The 20,936-nt window shown below is 49.5% G+C and overlaps 1 protein-coding gene across 6 annotated transcripts in view; it reads left to right on the top strand.

Annotated features, from left to right (window-relative positions):
- Nucleotides 1-20,936, top strand: part of SEC16A (SEC16 homolog A, endoplasmic reticulum export factor) — a 63,601-nt gene that overhangs the window by 5,760 nt on the left and 36,905 nt on the right. For 4 of the 6 annotated variants that reach the window (XM_087914373.1, XM_087914369.1, XM_087914370.1 and 1 more), the window contains exons 2-8: nt 414-3,968; nt 5,903-6,045; nt 7,774-7,862; nt 11,279-11,399; nt 14,872-15,070; nt 17,684-17,852; nt 20,678-20,820. In XM_087914373.1, the coding sequence (XP_087770499.1) occupies nt 495-3,968; nt 5,903-6,045; nt 7,774-7,862; nt 11,279-11,399; nt 14,872-15,070; nt 17,684-17,852; nt 20,678-20,820 (4,338 nt within the window). In that variant the 5' untranslated portion in view covers nt 414-494. The remainder of the gene's footprint in view (nt 1-413; nt 3,969-5,902; nt 6,046-7,773; nt 7,863-11,278; nt 11,400-14,871; nt 15,071-17,683; nt 17,853-20,677; nt 20,821-20,936) is intronic. The other 2 variants (XM_087914374.1, XM_087914371.1) reach the window with 1 other exon arrangement.

Below are 20,936 nucleotides of genomic sequence, written 5' to 3'. Positions count from 1 at the left end.
CAGGTTGGACAAGCCTGGCCTAGGGGATCATGGGTTGCCCCCTCCCCTCTTTGGAAGAGCTTTAGAGCTCCTGCTGCCTTAAGAAAGTTCAGAACATCCTCAAAGATCCATCTCATCCTGGGCACCCTTTTTTTGAACGATGACCATCTGGCAGATGGTACAGAATAGTAATAAAAACAAGGACAAATAGGCTGAAAAACAGCTTCTATCCCAGGGCAGGAACTCCATTAAATTCTACTGTAGAGTACACCGAAGATGGTATTTAATTTCATTGTACAACATGCAGTGACAACAAAGTCAACGAAACCACAGCTTGTCCAGTGCTATCGTAACTTCAGAGGTGGGCTGAGGAAGCGGGAATATATCGAGGATTTTGCCACTGATTTTGCCCTTTTCTGTCTTCTTCGTTCCAGCTTGGGCCCATGAAGGCAAGCCCGCCCCTCTCCGTCTGCTGCTCCTCTTCAGGTGGCAAGTGACTTGGCTCCACTTCGATCATGCAGCCCCCTCCTCAGGCAGCTCCGCCGGGGGTCGGAGGCCCCCCTCCTCTTGCCCCCTCGTGGAACATGCATTGGCGAAATGGCCCCTACGGTAGGCGCCCAAACGCCCCCGCCGGGGTGGCGGCGGCGGCGGCAGCTGGGCCTGTGCAACCAGTGACAGACCCCTTTGCCTTTGGCAAACAAGGCCCCCGGAGCTCCCCGCTGAGCAACGCGCCCCACGGAGACCCGGGCTCTTCTTCACTGGCTTTCCCTCCGTCATCCGCTGTTCCTCTTCACCCCTCTTCTGGGCACCTTCCTCAGGCACCCGCTCCATCGTTAACGTCGGTCTCAGCGCCTCACTCGGAAGCTGGGGGCTCCTTTTCCATTTCCACGCCCTCCGCGTCAGCCTTTCCCAAAGGGGTGCCCAACAGCACCGAAGTGCATCCAAGCCCAGAACACGCCCTGCGCCCCACTGTGGAGCCGCCTCAGCCCACGAGAATCGGCCCCGAACATTCTCTCTTGGCTTCCGTCCCAGACAGGCTGCCGGGCAGGCCCGACGTGAGCAGGAATCCAGGCAACCCCGGTGCGGCCCCGCCACCATTGCCCGCCTTCTCCCTCCTCCAGCAGACGGTGCCTCAGTGGATGCCTCCCCAGAGCTCTGCTTACTTGCCTTCCCCAGAGCGCCTGTCCCGGAATGCCTTTGGGGGTGCTGCCCAGGCCAGCCTCTCCGTTTCCCAGCCGGGCCCCCAGCTGGATCCCCACCCGACTCCCCCTCACCCGCCTGGGCTCCCCGGTGCCCCCCAGGCGCCCTTCATGCTTGCTGAGGCCTCCAATGTGACTCTGCCCCCCAGTAGCACTTGGCAGAGCCCCACAGGCACCAGTGCCTGGACCGGCCAGCTCCCGCAAGAACACTTCTACTTGCAGCCCCTGGAAGCCACGCATCCCTCGGGCCAGCCCACTTCTCAGGAAAACAGCCCCCCTGGCCCCGCCCAAGGGGTGACCGAAGCAGGTAGCAGGCCGTGCCTGGACGACGCAGATGCCGGGACCATTTCGATGTTTTTCAAGGGGGACGAGGCCGAAAACGAGGAAATCCTCTCATCCGAAGCCAACAGCCACGCTGCTGCCAGACCGGACGTGGATGCTTTCCAGCAGACCATGGGACACACCTATTACCAGCCTTTGCACGGCCCCCAAGGGCCGCCGGCTCCTTTTGCGCCCGCCCAGGCTAGCGCGGCACTGGCGGCCGAGGCGGCGCCCAAAGAAGGAGACGCCCAGCGCTTCCTTCGGACGGCGGTTGTCGCGGGAGAGGAGCAAGCCAGCCTTGTCTCACGAGCAGGGGGGAGCTGCTCTGCCAGCGGGCTGTATGAAAACGTGGAAAACCAGGAGTGTGTCCAGAACCAGGAGGTTCTGCCCAGGGAGCCCCCCTCGCAGCACCCTTCGTCCCCAGGGGCGGCCTCGGATTCCGGCCGCTACGCCTCTCTGGCTCCACTGCTGCCCAAGAACCACGGCGGGAGCCATGCGGAAGGAGGAGCCAACCTGGAGGCCCCCAGCGCGTTCCCACGGCCCGTCCGGCCCGACAGCGTCTCTTCCAACTACAGCAACTTGAGCCCCAGGGTCGCGCCCGGCCCTGCCCGCCCGCAAGAGCCCGGCACCTTCATCCAGCAGGAAAGAGGGAAGCCCGAACAGGAGGCTTCCCGCGGCTTTTTTAAGCAGATCGACTCCTCTCCACTCGGAACAGACGCGGCGCAGCAGGAGCCCGGCAAGAATTACCACAGCCCCCCCTCCCAGGCGCCCACGCCTAGCCCCCCCAAGCCCACGGGCGTCTTCCAGACCAGCATCAACAGCTCCTTTGAGCCGGTCAGGGCCCACAGCCTGGGGGTGAAGCCTGCGGAGACCGACCAGGCCAAGGTGGTGGCCGAGCTGAGGGAGGATCGGCCCAGCCAAAGGAGTAGCCAGAGGAGCTCGACGGTTGCAGTGGCCTCCCCGGGGAACCTGGAGCAACCTCCCGACAACCTGGAAACCCTCTTCCTGGCCCCAGCCCATGCCTTGCCCCTCTCCCTTGCGGGCAGCGGCAGTGGAAGCCCCCGTCAGCCGGCCGGTGGGGCAGGGATGGAGAAGAGACCAACCACCAGAGCTCAGGGCCTGGGGAAGAAGTGCGAGAGCCCGGCCACCACCCTCTGGGCGCACAACGAGCTGCCCAGTTTTGGGGGCAACGTGCTCCTTGCCCCGGCTGCCCCTGCGGTCTACGTCCCGGCCAAGCAGGTGGTTCAGCCCCCGGAGGAGGCCCTGCCGAGCAAGCCGGGGCCCCAAGCCGGAAGCCTCCCGTCCGAAAACCTGGAAAACCCTCCCAAGCTGGGGGACGAAGAGGCCGCGGGCTCTCAGAGGAGCCTGGGTTATGCCAGCCTCCTTTCCTCCCCGCTGACGGAGATGCTTCAGAACCAGCCGGTCTTGCTGGCTCAGCCGAGTCAGTTCGGCAGCTTGGCTGCCCCCGCCGGTCCCTCGCTTGCCCTTCAGCTGGGCCAGCCCGAGAAGAGCCCCTCGGCCAAGGACCTGGGCGCCAGTGGGATGCCTCTGCTGGAGAGGAACAGGAGCTACAGCCTGTCGGGGGAAAACCCGCCTGGGGGCTTAGTCCACTCCAACCCCCCTTTCTTCCACGGCCCGCTTAGCTCAGCCGAAACTGCCGCCCCCAAGTCCCTGGTTCAGTCTGGCTCTCAAGGGCCCCTCAACTTGGCTATGGAAGCCCCCCAGCCCCCTGCTGCAGAAGGGCTGCCTGTGGAAAGCGCTGGCCAACCCACGGCTGGCGTTTCCCTCTCCCACGCCAGCCATAACCTTCCTGGCTGGTCCCAGAACGCTCCCCATGGCCAGGAGCTTTCCAAACCCCTGGATTTGGCCGGGGCGAAGTCCCAGGAGCTCAGCAGGGCAGGGCTTGGCCAGCTCCTTTCGGGCAGCCCGGCGTTTCCTCCGGCCCCCGGCCCGGCTGGCTCCGGCAACCCCCAGCCTCGAGGCCCGCAGCAGTTCTATCGGCAGGTAACCAAGGACGTGGGGCCCGCCATGCCCTCCGATCGAGGGGCGCCCTCGGAGCAAGGCCATGCAGCTCCTCGGCATTCTTCCGTTTCCCCCAACCTCCAGATGCCTCCGGGAAACCCGCATGACCCGGCACCGAGTCCGAAGCCTTGCCCCGGCGGCCCCTCGGAAGTCAGTTCAGCCCCGCCACCGCCCAGCCATCCTCAGACAGGCACCGACTTCCGGCAGGATCCCCGCATCCCCCCTGGCATGGGGCCTCCTCCTCCTCCTCCTCCTCCTGGATCCACAGCCCCAAGCGGCCCCCAACCTGCTCGTCCCCCTTCGCACCACGAGCAGCAATACCCTTCTTCGCAGAACCCCCAGAACGCTTACGGCCCACCTCCCAGCTCCTACTACTACTACCGGCACCCCTACGACAGCTACTCCTACCCACCGGTGGATCCTAGAGTCGCTCAGCTTTACTACCAGGTAAGAGTGAAACGGGCTCTGTTTAGCCACCCTCAGGAGGATTCTCGGGGCTGGGGCCGGGGGGGGGGGAGATCCTGGCTGGGGTGGGCTGAGGCTTAAGACCAGTGGTGGGATTCAGAATTTCTTACTACCAGCTCTGTGGGCGTGGCTTGGTGGGTGTGGCTTGATGGGCGTGGCAGGGGAAGGATATACTGCAAAATCCCCATTCCCTCCCCACCCCACTAACCTGCTTTCCAGCTCCGTTCTCCTGGGCAGGGCAACCAAAGGAGACCCAGCCGATCAGCTGGGACTCGATGGGAGGCAGAGAAGAGACGGGGTTGGCGGGGCCAGTTAGAAACGGGATTGGCTGGTTTTCCAAACTACTCAACATTTCTGCTGCCGGTTCTCCAGAACCGGTCAGAATTGGCTGAATACCCACCTCTGCTTAAGCCAGGGGTCTTCAAACTTGACGGCTTTAAGACTTGTGGACTTCAACTCCCAGAATTCCTCCTCCAGTCATGTTAGCTCAGGAATTCTGGGAGTTGAAGTCCACAAGTCTTGAAGCCGTCAAGTTTGAAGACCCCTGGCTTAAAGACATTCTGCACGCATTCACGTTCGGGGGGGATTTCTTCAGTGAAAACTCTTCCCAGCCGGAGCAATTGCAGAGGGCGTTTTTCAGGCTGGGGAGGGGGCTGTTTCTGCTGAAGGCCAGAATGATTGGCCAGAGAGGAGGAGGAGGAGGGGGTTCTTTGCTTCCAAGGCTGCCTCCAGAGGGGATAGGTGGTGGCAATCCAAGCCCCCACCCCCTCCCCGAACCTATCAGAGGCCTTTCGGCTTTTGTATGTTTCAAAGGCCACAAATAGTTACGGGGAAAACCAAAAACAAAAGGAAAGAGAAAAACACATTGAAAAGAATGAGAGCTTCATTTAGATCCGTGATGGCAAACCCATGGCGCGCATCCCACAGGTGGCACGCAGAGGTGTTTGTGCCGGCACGTGAGCTGCAGGCAAACTTACCTCACTGCACATGTGCGCACCTCCCAGCTGATTTTCGGCCCATTTGAATCCTTTTTCGGCCTCCCAGAGGCTTGAGGAAAGCCTCTGCAGCCTTTGCAGGCCAAAAAATAAGCCTGTTTCATCACTTCCTGTATTTCCGGAAATACCCAAAGTGACAAAACGGGCCTATTTTTCGACCGCAAAGGCTGCAGAGGCTTTCCTCAAGCCTCTGGGAGGCCGAAAAAGGCCTCAAATGAGCCGAAAATCATCTGGGAGGCGCAGTGCAGATAAGGCCCCCCGGCGGGGGGGATTGCACGAACATGTGCAGGGTGCATGGGGGCGCCCCGCGTGCATTGCCTTCTGGGTGCTGGCAAGCACGCTCACAATGGTTGGCGCAGGAACCCAAAAAGGTTAGGCACCACTGGTTTAGGTGGAAGCACAGAAGGTTTGGGTGAGAGAAAGCTCTCGAAAAATTGGAAGAATGGGGAAGCGGATTTCTGGCAAAAGGATCATCGAAACATTCCACGTTTGAAACAGAAGCCCTTGACTTCACAGCCATTCATTCAAAGTCACAACGGCATTGAAAGAAAGTCAACGGTCTCTCTCTCCCTGTCTCTCTCTGCCCAGCCTACCCTACAGGGCTGTTTTAGGAGAGGAATCTGGGAAGGCCCCTGAATGTGAGATATAAACCACCCACCCACCCATCGTCTTCATCATAGGACTCAGCTCCTTACCTATCCGTTTATTTATTTATTGGCCTTTGGGCAGCTGGGCTGTAATCAGCTCCCGGCCGTTCGATTTCTCACCCGGGATTTTGCTTTTGGGTTCTTTGTTGTGAGGCTTCTCAAGCCGCCTTTGTTAACTTGGAATCTCGCCTGGTGGGAAAAGAGCGTGGCCAAACACTTGGCTGGCCTCTCGCCTTGCTCCTGCGTTAACTGTAACCTTTCCGGTCTCTCGGAGGACCCGTATGGCCAGTACAACTCTTCCTACAAGCAGTATGACCAGTCGGCTGCCTATCGAGACGCGGGGAGCTACTGGTACCCTGAGCCCCAGGAGCGGCCCAGTTCAAGAGCCAGCCACACTTCGGACAGGCCCCAGTCGAGGTAAGCAGACCGCCAGCGCCGACGTCTCGGAAGGCATTTTGGCAAAAGGGAGAAGGAAGGAAGGGCTAATATAAAACGCTTTTCTTCGGCCCATTCTAGAAATTCCTTTTTCAAGGACCGCTCAGTTAATCCCAGACGCTCCTGAAAAAGCCCTTGAGAAAGGAATGTGGCTTTTTTTTTTCCCTGAAAGCTGGTCCAGTAAAAGACTTTTTTTACTGGCCTTTGAGGTTTTCTTCACATGGGTGCCCGGCTCTCTTTCTCATCACAGACATTTTTGGGTAAAGTTCTGCTTAAACGTCCTCTCTGCAGACCACAGTGTGGCTCAGGATCCTTTTCTCCATGCAGTTCCCTCCTTCACTGCTGGACTTCCTTGTGAAATTTGGTACTTTCAAAGACAACGAGAAAAGGCCGGCTGCTGAAATAGGCTGGCCTTTTTTCCTCGGTGGCGAAATTTTGGTCACAGGCAGACCTCGACTTACTGCTGTTACTAAACCTGGCAAAAATAAAGTAAATCCATGAGGGGTTTTGTGGGGCGGGCAGCCATCAGTAACTTCGGAACCAGGTTGTACATACCCTTTGGGGATGCCCATTGTGACTTCAAGTGGTCACAAGGCAACTGGTTAGAAGTCAGGGACTTACCTGTACAGGGTACTTAAAACTTAGTGCTGTAAAGCATGAGACCCAGAAATGTATTGATTTATATTTGATTGATTGTCCTTACATCCTAGACTTAGGGAGATTCTCAGTTGCCCAGGTCATGGTTGTCTGAAGGGCAAGTAGACTTTTGAAAAGGCAACTAGATTTTCCTTTCTCATCAGAATCGATCACCTTCCACGTCCAGTTTTGCTCCTGAGGAAGAACTGCAAAAAATAGACAGGACTCACACAAACATCTTGATCTCTGGGAAGGAAAAAAACAGATCGTGTGTGTGTGAGAGAGAGAGGGAGGGAGGGAGGAAGGAGAATGGAAGGCAGGAAGGCAGGGATTGAGAATGAGAGGAAGGAAGGAAGGAAGGAAGGAAGGAAGGAAGGAAGGAAGGAAGGAAGGAAGGAAGGAAGGAAGGAAGGAAGGAAGGAATTAATTGAGAATGAGAGGGAGGCAGGCAGGGAAGGAAGGAAGGAGGAAGGAAGGAAGGAAGGAAGGAAGGAATTTGGCATTTCTCAAGAAACTAGTAGCTAATGTCCCAATAGTGCTTTTTTCAAGAGGCCATTAGACTTTCTGGTTTTTCTTTGAAGGCGTTTTGCTTCTCATCCAAGAAGCTTCTTCAGCTCTGATTGAATGGTGGGGGGTGGAAGGATTTATACTCCTTGCAGCCAGCTGGTTACTTGCATCCTTTGAGGGAGTCAATGAGGCCACTTGGCAGTTTGTCTGTGACCTCAGAGTCACCTGAGCAGTAGTGCAAATGGGTGTGGAGCCTCACTAAAAGAACGCCAATGTCCAGCTGTCGGCAAGGAGTATAAATCCTTCCACCACCACCCCACCATTCAATCAGAGCTGAAGAAGCTTCTTGGATGAGAAGCGAAAAGTCTTCAGAAAAAAACCAGAAAGTCCATTTGTTTCTTGAGTAAAAGCACCTTTGGGACAACCATGACCTGCATAGACAAACTAACCGATGTGTTTCAGCTCTAAGAAGCCCCTGTGCATTTTTCAGCAGTGCTTCCCATCTGTGTGCGTTGCTAGCCTAAGTCTCAATGATTTTCAATCTTTTCTCTCTCCCCCGCCCCCAAGACAAGATTACCCCGACGACTACTACAACACCAAAAGTGGGTGGAATGGCTACTACGGAGACTATTACTCAAATCCCTATGATAACGGAGGTAAGGATTTGCTCCTACAGCAGAATATGCCAATTTTAATATACGAACTCCCCTAGCCTGTTATTTTCTTTCTCATCTTTGTAAAGGCTAATTTAAAAACATGAAAAGTTTGAGCAAGCTACAGGTACAATTACAACCGCAATTGGGACTGCGTTTCTGGTCTTAAATTGTTATGGTCTTAAGTTTGAAGCACCTATGGGACCGGATCTGGTTTGATGGCATGTTTTGTTGTCGTTAAGCAAATACTACAGTTGTATTGAGTCCATTCTTCCAGTAGTTGGGGTTTTTGTTTGTTTTTGTTGACATAATTTTATTAGTTTATAATATGACATACAAAAAGAATACAAAAAGAAACATTAAGGAAATTGGGCAAGGAATAAGGGAAGTGGATAGTGAGGAAAAGCCAGGGAAAAAGAGGGGGAAAAAAGACATTGACTTCCTACTCCCTTTGGTGCGGTAAAATAAGGCATTAAGATCTACCCTCAACTTTTCTACTTTTTCATAATAAAAGAAACTCAGCCATTTCTATCACAACAAATCTACCTAATCGGTAAAACTCAAACTCAAAATTTCATTCTCCCCTGCCCCGCCCCAAGCACAAAGTCCAGAAATGGTTTCCAAGTAGAAATGAAAGTACTTGTATTTTATGTTCTTTAATCAAAGCAGTCAATTTAGCCATCCCAAATGGTTGTTTGTGAACGGAAACCAGCAAAACAAACCCCGTTGAAAATTGCCTGTGGCTGTGGGACATCGCAAATCCTTTGCCGGGCTCCCAAATGGGATCGTGTGATTGTGGTGAAAGATGTTGGCACAGCATTTTACAATTGCCGGATGTGATTTCCAACAGCTATTAAGGGATGAGGTCATAAATTGAATACCACCTCGATTTCAGGGACAGAGGCAACATGCGTTCACACGTAAAAAGATGCCAGATAATTCTTGGTAAATCCTGATAATTCTTGATAAATCCTGATAATTCTTGATAAATCCTGATTTAAATCCGGCTGACTGAGAGGAGACATGGGTTTTCCCCTTTGAACCAGCTGTATTTTGAAGCAGTAAAATGGTTTGAGGGACCCTTGCTCAGTTAAGGACGCCAAGCATCTCTTATCAGTGGTCAAGCCAAGGGTTTCTGGGAGTTGTAGTTCAGGCTCTGGTGGCTCTCAGGTACCCCTCTCCTCCCAGAAGACAGAATTCTGGACCCCTTAGATACAGAACGATATTTCTCCGCCCCAGATTGGCATCTTTACCAGGGCTCCACACCCTGTCATCTGCGAGGAAAGTCCAAGGGGCGGTTGTGCCTTGAAGAATGATAACACAACACCAAATGTGTCATTTCCCCACATCAACAAATGCAGCAATGGGAATTTATCAGAATGAATCTCAGGGAGCTGTGAGATTCCCGAAGCGTAGAATCCATTTGGGCTGGTGCTGACCTTGTTTAGTACTGTTGTAAAAAAAAAACCCGAAAATGAAACCGTTACATGAACGGCTCTTTTAAAACTCTTGGATCATAACGTTTGAGCATTTCGTTGGGAGGAAATTCTGCTGAAGTCAAAACGTTGAGTCCCTTGTTTGTCTGAGATGGAAGATCGTGTAAGCACCCTAATAAATTTGTTTCCTGGAATTTTTCAGGGACGCACATCTTCTTTTAATTCCTTGCATCGGGGTGGAGTCTGGGCATCTGAATGGAGCTGAGTGTTTACTGGCCGGATGCCCTTCCTGTCACCGATGCAGAGTTTTCCTCAACAGACTTATTCTCATTGTGTGCTCAGGGAGAGAAATATCTGCCTCACCCTAGGATTGAATTTACAGTCTCCTGATTGTGCACCACCCATTTTCAGGGAAACATATATCTGGGTAAAAATCCATTCATCTGAAATGGGTGGTTTTTCCGCTCAAGGAAGGAAGACTAACTCTAGGAGGGCAGAATCTCTCTGTTAGCCTTCAGTTATTATTCTTTCTGTGAAGCCTCTAATAATCTCTTGAATCTTTCTAACGCACAAAAGCTGGAGTCCGATAACCTTCCAAAGCTACAAGGTTAGGGTTAGGGTTAGGGTTGGGTTTGCTAATATGTGAATTATGCTGTTCATAAACCTTTTGAGACCAACGGGCACATTTGGAATTTGAAAACATGTTAGGCCTAAATTTAAAGTTGGCAGCTGGTGCGTTGCCTTGCAGAATATCAGCTAAGCAGTGTTTTAATTCAACGCATGATTTATTTAGTTTGGGGAGTGGGGGGGCAGGTGGGGGAAAGTGCCATGAGTGCCATGTTGGAATCTTCATGTCTGTAGCTTAATGTTGCCTGGAACACCAGCCGTTTGCTCAGCAAGCTGTAGTGAAACCAAAGTTTATTGTCATTGCACCTCGTACAACAAAATTAAATGCCATCTTCAGTGTACATTATAACTATAAAAATAAAAAGCGAGCAGACATCCTTCAGATTCTATACAATTGAATTGAAAACCCCGGATATTGCATTCGTATTGCCCTATACGGTAGAATTCAACAGAGCTCCTGCCCTGGGAGAGAAGCTGTTTTTCAGCCTATTTGTCCTTGTTTTTATTATTATCCTGTACCGTCTGCCAGATGGTAATCGTTCAAAAAATGCGTTCCCAGGATGAGATGGATCTTTGAGGATGTTTTGAACTTTCTTTTTTTTTTTTTGAATATTTTTTTTTATTTTTTAATAACAAGCATAAGCATACATAACAACATTAACATAAACATAACACAAAAAACATAAAAATATCCTTCTTCATAAGTTTACATACCATGCATCGATTAGTTTACCACTTTTTTTTGTGCATCCATTTCCCAGTCACTAGTATAATTATATTACATAATAGCTCATATTATCAATCAATAATTGTATAACCTAATATCATCACTAAAAAAAAAATATCATAATTTTGTTAATTCATATTTTAACGAGATAACTATAATTTGCTTAATTTATTTTACAATAAATCATAAGATCATACCAAATCAACCTTGATAATGTTTTATAAAGATAATATCAAAAAGAAAAAGAATGTTTTGAACTTTCTTAAGGCAGCGGGAACTCTAAAGCTCTTCCAAAGAGGGGAGAGGGCAACCAGTGATCCTCTGGGCAATGACGTTCACCCTCTGGAGTGCTGTCCTATCGGCCACTGTGCAATTGGCAAACCCTACAGAGGTGCAGTCAGTTAAGATGCTCTCTCTGGTGCAGCGGTAGAAGGTCACCAGCAGTTTTCCATTCAGTTGTTGTTTCCTGAGATGCCTCAGGTCGTCTAATCTCTGCTAACTGCTACACTATACAGTAGGATGGCTGGCAAATGTAGCATGTTAGCAGATACCAGGTGTTCTTAGGGATCCGATCTGGTAAGAGTGCAGAGCCTCTACGATGACTAATTGTTCCCCTCTTCTCTTTTAAGATCGTTACCCTTCAAATTATGATGCCAGGTTCCGAGATCCTCGGCTTTACGATCAGAGATATTGGTACAACACGGATCAGAACCTTTACCAAAAGAAAGAACCCTATCAGCAGGGAAACAGGTTTGCGAACATTTGATACCTTTTGGGCTCCAAATGGATTTGGGAATGGTGACCTTTTTCGGGGGGCGGGCGGGGGGAACTGCGTGAAGCAAACAGTATGAAAGAGAGTTGGGATAGGAAGAGTAGCAGAGAGATTGCTTGCAGCAACCTGATCCTGCAGTAGAATATTTAGAATCTGCTCTTTTCCTGGATTGGTGGCAGGGTCGGAAGTGTCCCCAGCCGTCCTGTGGAACTCACGTTATCGCAGAAATCAAAAGACATAAGTGTACTTCAGAAATGTAAAGTTGAATAGCCTCCAGGTTGTGAGGAGGGCGGCAACAGTTTATTCATGTTGTAAATTTCCCTTTTAAATATATATATATATATATATATATTTAAAAAAGGAAATTGCAACATGAATAAACTGTCCTATATATATAACTGTCCTATATATATATATGGATCTTTGGTTATTCGGGTTTCTCCAGCGCTGCTGCCAATCTGCCAAGATACTGCCAATCTTACGCGGGAGAAAACCCAAATAACCAAAGATCCACATACTAAATACCCATGAGAACCTCAGAAAACATATATATATATAATATATATAATTTATTTTACAACAATTCCATTTCATTTCAACCGTGTGTCGACTGGGAACATATATCTTGTGCTTCCAATTAAATTCAAAACATATCCATGTAACAATAATCACATTTTCTTATATCTATTATTTAATATATCTATTTCCTAACAATCTTATGAGTTTATATATTCATCTAGTCCATTTTAATTTATTTTGTTTTCCAGCCATCGATAAAATAAACCCCATACCATATAATATTCCATTTCTTCTTTTTCTTTGATTACCAATGTTTTGTTTTTCTTTCGTTCCTACCTTTTAGCTTTTCCTTTTAAAAGAAAATTGGGAGCTTTGATAGTTGAGGGATGGCGATTTGGAAAAGTCAGAGCTTCATATTCTCAGACCAGATTGTGTTCTGACCCAAACCTTGTTCCAAGTAAACGAACACCAAACAGAGATAAAAGCAAACCTTTTTAATGCTTCTCTGTGAATTCTGTTAATTCGCAGTTAAAAGGCTATTGAAACTAATTGTCTCTGATAAGAACGAGCCTTGCCAAGGTTGTGCAAGGCTGCCAAAAGCACTAGATTAAGTTGCCAAGAAATATTCCAAACAAAAAGTCTTCAAACACAAACCAAGAGAGTCCGAACTTTCACAAGGTTTGAAGTGCAAGAACTTCATTGCTTCCTGCAAAGAATCCCAGTTTCTCAGGCTGGCTTTTATCCCCTCAGGGAGGGGCCGTTACCTTGCAGCCTTACTTCCGAGTTGCCTCTTTCCTTTGAGCAGCCCTGCGCACACTGGGCACAGGCTCCTCAGGGAGCTCTTCCTCACTGCTGCCAGCCTCCACAAGCTCCAAAGGCAGCACTCCACTCCCTGATGGTCCTGGCCCCGTCCCTTCATCCCACGCAGGCCCCTTCTCTGAGTCCTCGCTCTCCGAGACCTCAGCCATCCGCACCGGCTGCCGGCGAACCACAACAGATTGAGCGGACCTGGCTTTTCACGGTGGCAATTATATTTAATATTTACCATAAAATGTGGCTGCTCCTCACAGTATTCCTCCTTCGTGATTGCGGGGCCTGCACACCTTCAGTCCCGCAGGGAGCATCGTTTGAGTAGGATGGCTTGTGTCCTTGGTGTGGTTGTGAGGCTACTTTCACTTGACTTGAAGTGTGTCTGTTTAGGCATCCATAGAAAACCTCTGGGGCTACTGGAGCAAAGCACAGAGTTTCACCGTTCTTGCACAGCAGGATGCAGATGTGACATTTAACCGTGCTGCGGTGTCCTGAATGCTGTAATTTTGCTGAGAGAAGCACCTCAGCTAAAGAAGCCGGGAAGGCAGACGTGAAAATCCGGTTTCCAGGATTTTTAATCCTTATTGTGTGGGAGCCAGGGATCTTGACTTGAGAGAAAGGAAATTGCTAAACGTCTCAAAAACAAACTTATCTTCTTTTCAGTGGCTTCCTCAAGGTATTAATTCATAATTACCTGCTGGCAGGAAGCCGGTTGGTGGTGAGAAAAGGGGCGGCACAGAGTGCACACCCCCAGCATAACTTCTCGTGTTCTTTTGAGCTTTTGTGCAATCACAACCGCTGTCTGTCCCGGGTCACTGCTTGAAACAGTGTTCCTCCAGAATGCTTAAGCGTGACTTTGCCCCGAGGCCATGGGGTCTGCTTCACACAAACAGTGTAAAATTAAGCCTCAAGCCTGTTTTAATTGCTGGGCTGCTCTGCGGGGGCCGTGCTCTACTTGACCGCTTGTCAGACCTGCCCCTCTTGTGTGTTTAGATAGATGAACAGAGTTGGAAGGGACCTTGTAGGTCATCCAGTCCAACCCCCACCCCTCCAAGCCCAAGCAGGAGAACCTACACCGTTTCTGACAGATGGCAGTCCAGTTTTCTTCTTGAAAGCCTCCAGTAATGAAGCTCCCACAACTTTTGAAGGCAACTTCTGTTCCATTGGCTGATTGTTCTCCCTGTCAGGAAATTCCTCCTTATTTCCAGGTTGAATCTCTCCTTGTTCAGTTTCCATCCATTGTTCCTTGTCTGGCCTATAGGTGCCTTTGGGCTTGGACGCTTTTGATCCAAGGAAGCTGTGAGATTCTGCCATGGGGAGGTGGGAAGCAATTCAAAACTCTGGAAGGCCAGCTATGGTTCCGGGTTGGATCTCTTTTTAATGAGCTTCCCCCACTTTGCTTCTTATCCCACCCTCAGGAACTTTGGAGAATGAGTTCCTCCTCTCTCTCTGGCTGCCCATGTCATCCCTAATTCTTCTCTTTGTTAAATTAGATGTGCCCAGTTCCCTGAACTACAGCCTCAGCTAAATGATTATCCATTAAGACACCAAGATCCCTCACAGACTTACTGCTGTTGAGCCAGGTACCACCTGTTCTACCCCTGTGCATTGTTTTTTTTTTCTGCCTTGGTGTAGGACCTTACTTTACTCACCGTTGAATTTCATTTTGTTAGATAGGGCCAAGTCCGTCGAGATCCTTCTCGTTCTTGAGCCTATCTTCCTTGAGTGTTAGCTATTCCTGTCAGCTTGGTGTCAACTGCAAATTCAATCTTCCCTTTCTATCATCACCATCTTCTTTTAAGGGCCCCATAATCCCTTGCATCGGGGTGGAGTCCGGGCAACTAAACGGAGCTGAGCGTTGACTGGCCGAATGCCCTTCCTGTCGCCAACACGGACTTTTTCTTCAGCAGATATCTTCTCAAATATGCCCAAAGAGAGAAAGATCTGCCTCTACCTAGGATCAAACTCAGAGTCTCCTGGTTGTGAGGCGAGAGCTCCACCTCTAGGCCACCGCACCACTCTCATGACTTCCCTTTCTAGACTCTCGTCTAAATCATGTATGTCGACGTTGACAAGTCCTGGGCCTAAGACAGTGTTGCTTCTCCCCTCCTCCCCTTCCAGTCATGACCGGTATGAAGAGTATTGGCGATACGACAATCGTTTTGCGAGCGGCTTCGATGAGGACTCGGAGCCGCGCAGGGATCCGTATGGGGATGACAGCGACTGTCGCAGCATCCACAGCGGGCATTCGGGGCACAGCCTGCACAGCTCCCACAGCCTCCGCAGCCGCCAAAGCAGCTTCAGCTCCCGCTCTCAGCAGGTAAGTAAGCGTCTGGGCCGGCGTTCTTCATCCGCCTCGAGATGGGTGGACTTCAACTCCCCAGAATTCCCCAGGTGGCAAGCCCCAATTTGATGGGACCTTCCTTCCTTCCTGCAGTGTCAGCCATGCCTAGCTGGGGCACTTCCCCTCCTTGCCCTCCAAATCATCTTAGGTTCATGCTTCTGTTGGGGTCCAGTGTCCCCATTGCTTATCGCAGTCAGAAGGGCCTCTTTTAAGCCGTTTCACCTGAGCTTCCTTTTGCGGCTCAGAGGAAATGAAAGTATGTGGGATCACAACGTCTCTGCCGGAAAAATAGATTTCTACCCTGTTTCTCCAAAAATACGACCTATCTTGAAAGTAAATCCTAGCTTGATTTTTTTTGCACGTGCGCCCAGTATAAGCCCTATCCTCAAAATAAGCCCTAATTAAGACCCCACCCACTCCAGAGTGCACGGGTAAAAATTAAGCTAGGGATGAAGGTGGAGCTGCCCTACTACTTATCTTTGGACAGTTGTAGTGAGACCTCGCACACCCCAACACCTGCCTTGCCAGCCCATTTCTTCTGCAGCCGGCAAGGCTGGCAAGGCTTTCCTGAAGGCCTCTGTATAACAAAGCTCTGGGTCGATCCAGAACTCTGTTGTCGGCTGCAGGGGCCTTCAGGGAAGCCTTGCTGGCCACAGAAGGAGAAGTTCCTGAAGGCCTCTGACAGTGAAAAGGAGGCCGGGGGGCCATGCGTGCAAGTGAGGTTAATCTGTGGATGACACTCCCCGAAAATAAGACCCGGTACCTTTTTCCAGTTTATCTGTGACATTGCAGAACGCTCCTTGATTTAAGAAAAATTGCTAGGTCTCCTGTCCATTCCAACACTGCTTATCTCCAGTGTCTGCTTAAGGACAAACAGTCCGTAACCCCAGCGCAGGTGGGCAGATTCTGCGCAGCAGCCCTGGGGATTCGTCGGAAACGCCTGTCTAATCCACCACGGTTACGTGATACAACAAATGTGGCAAAGCCTTTGCACTACTGCGTATTCCTCTCCCTTTTAGTATTAAACTGATAATGGGCCACACAGTTTATGGATTGTAATGTTAGTATAGTTAGACCGTGTATAATTGACGTACCGGATTTTCTCATAGATTTTAGTTGCTTTTTATTATTTTATACTACAATTTTTAATTGCACACTTACGGAGTGTTTTTATTTATTGTGGTCTCTGATCTATGACTGTTTTTTTTAAAAAATAGCACACTGGAAGCCAAGAGTTGTTTGCAAACAACAGGCATCTCTGTTGCCTTCTGCGTGCCATTCGGGCTTGATTGTCACACACCATTAAGACAGTTGTATCAGTGGTCCCTAACCCCTGGTCCACGGCCTGTTGAGGAGGAGCTCCATTTGCACAAGTGATGGGAGTATGCGTAAAACCTCTCCCTGCCCCGCCCCCAGCGCTGCCAATCCATGGAGCTGGACAGGTTGGGGACCGCTGGTTCACATGACAGATAAATGACAAGCAGGAAGGCCCTCCCCTGCATTCTCTTGGGAGGCAGTCCGTTTCCTGTCCTCAAAGTTCATTCTGACCATTGTGCCTCTGATAGATGTGAGAGAGAGAGACAGACAGACAGACAGCTCTAGCATTTAGACTTATAGCCCGATTCACAGTGCTTTCCAGCCCTCTCGAAGCGGTTTGCAGAGTCAGCCTCTTGCCCCCAACAATCTGGCTCCTCATTTTACCCACCTCAGAAGGACGGAAGGCTGAGTCAACCTTGAGACAGTCAGGATCAAACTGGTGGCAATGGGTAGAATTAGCCTGTAATACGAGAGAGAGGGAGCGAGGGAGAGAGAGAGAGATACTGTAGATGATAGTTAGATGATAGATAGATAGATAGATAGATAGATAGATAGATAGATAGATAGATAGATGAGAGAGAGAGACAGACAGACACAGATTGCTCTAGCATTTAGACTTATATACCGCCTCACAGTGCTTTGCAGCCCTCTCTAAACGGTTTACAGAGTCAGCCTCTTGCCCCCAAACAATCTGGGTCCTCATTTTACCCACCTCAGAAGGAAGGATGGAAGGCTGAGTCAACCTTAAGCTGGTCAGGATCAAACTCCTGGTAGTGGGCAGTTAAGGAAGGGAGGGAGGGAGGGAGGGAGGGAGGGAGGGAGGAAGGAAGGAAGGAAGGAAGGAAGGAAGGAAGGAAGGAAGGAAGGAGGAAGGAAGGAAGGAAAAAAGAAGAGCAATAGCACTTAGGGTTAACACCACTTCACTGTGCTTTACAGACAGACAAACCGACAGACAGTAGAGCAATAACAATGGGACTTATATTCCGCTTCACAGCCCTCTCAGCGGTTTACAGAGTCAGCCTCCTGCCCCCAACCGTCTGGGTCCTCATTTGACCCACCTCAGAAAGATAGAAAGGCTGAGTCAACCTGGAGCCTGGTGAGGTTCGACTTGCCAAATTGCAAGCATCCGGCAGGAAGCAGAAGCAGCCTTCAGTCCTGCACTCTAACCACTGCGCCACCGTGGCTCACCCTGTGATGCTCCTGTCTTGCGCAGCCTCCTGCTGTGCTCCTGTTTCTTCGACTCTTTACATGCCCTTCTCTCTTCTCCTCCAGAGCCAGCGGTATCGAAGCAACCATGACTTGAGCGTCAGTGCCTACGACGGTGACCCTCAGCCAGCCTCACTCCGTGCAGACTATACCTCCGGCGGGTACTACATCAACCAGCCACCTTTGAACAATTACAACTCTGTAGCCCAAATTCCTTGGGCAGGTGTAGAGCAAGGTATTTGTTTAAATAAAAAAAAAACCCACTGTAGTAGTGCTGGAGGGGACTGGCAATGTCACCTGATTTTGTAGTTTATCTGCAGTTTATAGTTATGCGCTCTTCCTGGCGTAGGGAGAGTTCTCAACTTAAAATCACAAATCTTAGCATCAGAATTTCTGTTCAGAGGGTCGCATCTGCTTTTGCTATCTTTTTGACGTGGTTCACTGCAGCTGTTAAGCAAATCATACGGCCATCGAGCAAATCCAGCTACCCCCATTTACTCTGAAGCCCAGGGGGAAGGTTGCAAGCGACCCTGGGGGGGGATATTGCAACTGTTGTCAATACACAATGGTTGCCAAGCAGCTACATTTTTTTATCCCCTGCCTTGGGATACTGCATTGGTTGTACATTGTGAGGACTGGTTGGAACTGTGACCAGCCATTAAACAAATGGTTGTAACCTGAGGGCAACGTGCATTGTAAGAATGTGGCATGGTCTGTGTGTGTGTGGTTTTTTTTCTGTGATTCTTGAAAAGCTTCCATGGCACACGGATGCCCCTAACGGTAACCCAGGACTCTTAAGGCAGCAATTCTCAAGCCCTACAGCTTTAAGACCTGCAGAGTTCAACTCCCCAAATACCTGTAAGGATCCAGATTGTTGGGGGCAAGAGGCTGCTTAGAGAGGGCTGCAAAGCCCTGTGAAGCGGTATATAAGTCTAAGTGCTAATTCTATCTATCTCTATGTCTGTCTGTCTGTCTGCCTGTCTCTGTCTGTCTCTCTCTCTCTATCTATCGTGAAAATGCAGTATTGCAGGCTAAGTCTGCCCACTGCCAATAGTTTGATCCTGCCCAGCTCAAGGTTGACTCAGCCTTCCAGCCTTCCGAAGTTGCTAAATTAGGACCCCGATTGTTGGGGGCAAGAGGCTGACTCTGTAAACCGCTTAGAGAGGGCTGCAGAGCACTATAAAACGGTATATAAGTGCTATTGCTTTATGGGATCATAGAAGGGATGTTGACTATTGCTAGTTTTTAAGAATTGGACACTTTTTAAAAATCTAAATCTTACTTTATCTTACTTTGGGTTGGATTCTTTCCTTTTTTTCCCCTCTATTTTTTTTTCTTTCCTGCTTACTTCTTATTCATGTTTTTGAGATTTAATAAAACCATATTTTTTTAAAAAAAAAAAAGGACAAGAGAAGTCGTTCTTTATTCATCAGCTTCCCCAGGATGGAAAGGAAAATTATAGGGGGAGATTGAATGAAATCTGGATATGGAGGTTGTTCCTTTCAACCACTTCCCATCCGGCTAGGTTTTCATACCTTTGTTGTGTTCGCTTCTGACTTGGCAACTCCTAAGACTGCAACTCCCACAATTCCCCAGGTGGCACGGTGGAAATCTGTACATTTTAAAGCTGCAGATATTGAGAAGTGCAGCTCTGAGGGTTGTATGGTTTCTTGTTCTCCTTTGAAGAACATTTTGCAGAATTGGTTCTAGCTTAGCTTCTCCAGCAAGAAGTGCAAGCAAAATTGCAAATATGCTGGGGAATCCATGCTGGGCTGGTGGGGAAAGCGTGATGCTTCGGTAGCCCAGTTTGCTTTCTGGTTTCTTCCAGGTGCTGGAGGTTAGCACAAACTAACTGGAAGCCATTTTTTGTTCTTGGAAGCTTTGAGGCTACCACATTCAGTGCCTGGGAATTTGAGAGGAGGGATTTTATAGTGGGGTAGAAGAGTAGACTCAACAACATTCTTTCTCAGAGAGTCAAGGACAAGTTACTCTGCACCTGGAGAGGAGTATCTGGAGGAAGGTCTCCAGTTGGGATGAAGATTTGATTGGGCCGTGTGATGGACTGATGGGTGCAGGGGAAGGACCTTGGATTTCTTCATTCTGCTAAACAAATAATTCCCTCAACACTGTCCAACTATTTATTAAGTCTGTACTACTATTACTGTTAATCTTCTCACCACTCCTTCTCACCCATCCCCTCCCACTTGGGGCTGTAGGACTGTAACTTTGTCGCTTGTATCCTTACGATTTATATTGACTGTTTCCTAGTATGATTCGATTGCTTATAGTTTACTTTACTTTATTGTCATTGCACCTCGTACAACGAACTCTTCAGTGCACCTCATGACCATGAAAATAAACACAAACACATATCCTTCACACTCCAAACATTGAACCGAAACCCCCCCAACACGGCACTATACAGTGGAATTCAACAGAGCTCCTGCCCTGGGATAGACGCTGTTTTTCAGCCTATTTGTGTTTGTTTTTATTATCCTGTACCGTCTGCCGGATGGTCATAGTTCAAAAAGAGGCTGCCCAGGATGAGATGGATCTTTAAGGATGTTTTGAACTTTCTTAAGGCAGCGGGAGCTCTAAAGCTCTTCCAAAGAGGGGAGAGGGCAACCCATGATCCTCTGGGCAATGATGTTCACCCTCTGGAGCGCTGCCCTATCTGCCACTGTGCAAGTGGCAAACCATATACAGGTGCAGTAAGTTAAGATACTCTCTATGGTGCATATTGTACCTTATGACTATCATTAAGTGTTGTACCTGATGATTCTTGACAAATGTATCTTTCCTTTTATGTCCAATCACACTTGGCCAATAAAGAATTCCATTTTTCTTTTGGGAAGGGAAAACCCGGAATTCTCAGATTCAGGTTTTTCCAGAGGTGCCAACATGACAACTCTTAATGAAAAGGAACTTTGAGGAATTGTTTCTCTTGGAGTTTATCGGTTTGGAGTTGGTTAGTTGGAACACTGACCTTGGTAATGTGGTCTTACCTTGGTCTTATGTTTGAAGTCTCTTTCTACTCTCTTGTTTCTTTCTCGGCTATAGTCCCTTCCAGGCCTTTGACTCCTGAAAAGTATTCTGTACCCCACGTGTGTGCAAAATTTGGGCCAGGGGGTCAACTGATAAAGGTGCTACCCAACGTCCCGTCCGAAGGCCAGCCAGCCTTGGTCGAGATCCACAGCATGGAGGTGAGTGAGGAGCCAGCGAGATGGCAAGCACCCGCTTAATGTTTAGCTACAGGTAGCCTTCGAGGTACGGCCACCGTTAAATGCCCAATTTACGTGACCCAGCCAAGTATTTGTTA

Source organism: Pseudonaja textilis, chromosome 17 (genome assembly GCF_049901715.1).
Source record: "Pseudonaja textilis isolate UNSWEBS1 chromosome 17, rPseTex1.2, whole genome shotgun sequence".
Lineage (NCBI taxonomy): Eukaryota > Metazoa > Chordata > Lepidosauria > Squamata > Elapidae > Pseudonaja > Pseudonaja textilis.
Note: the sequence above shows the minus strand (reverse complement) of the source record. Positions and strands in the feature narration are given on the sequence as shown.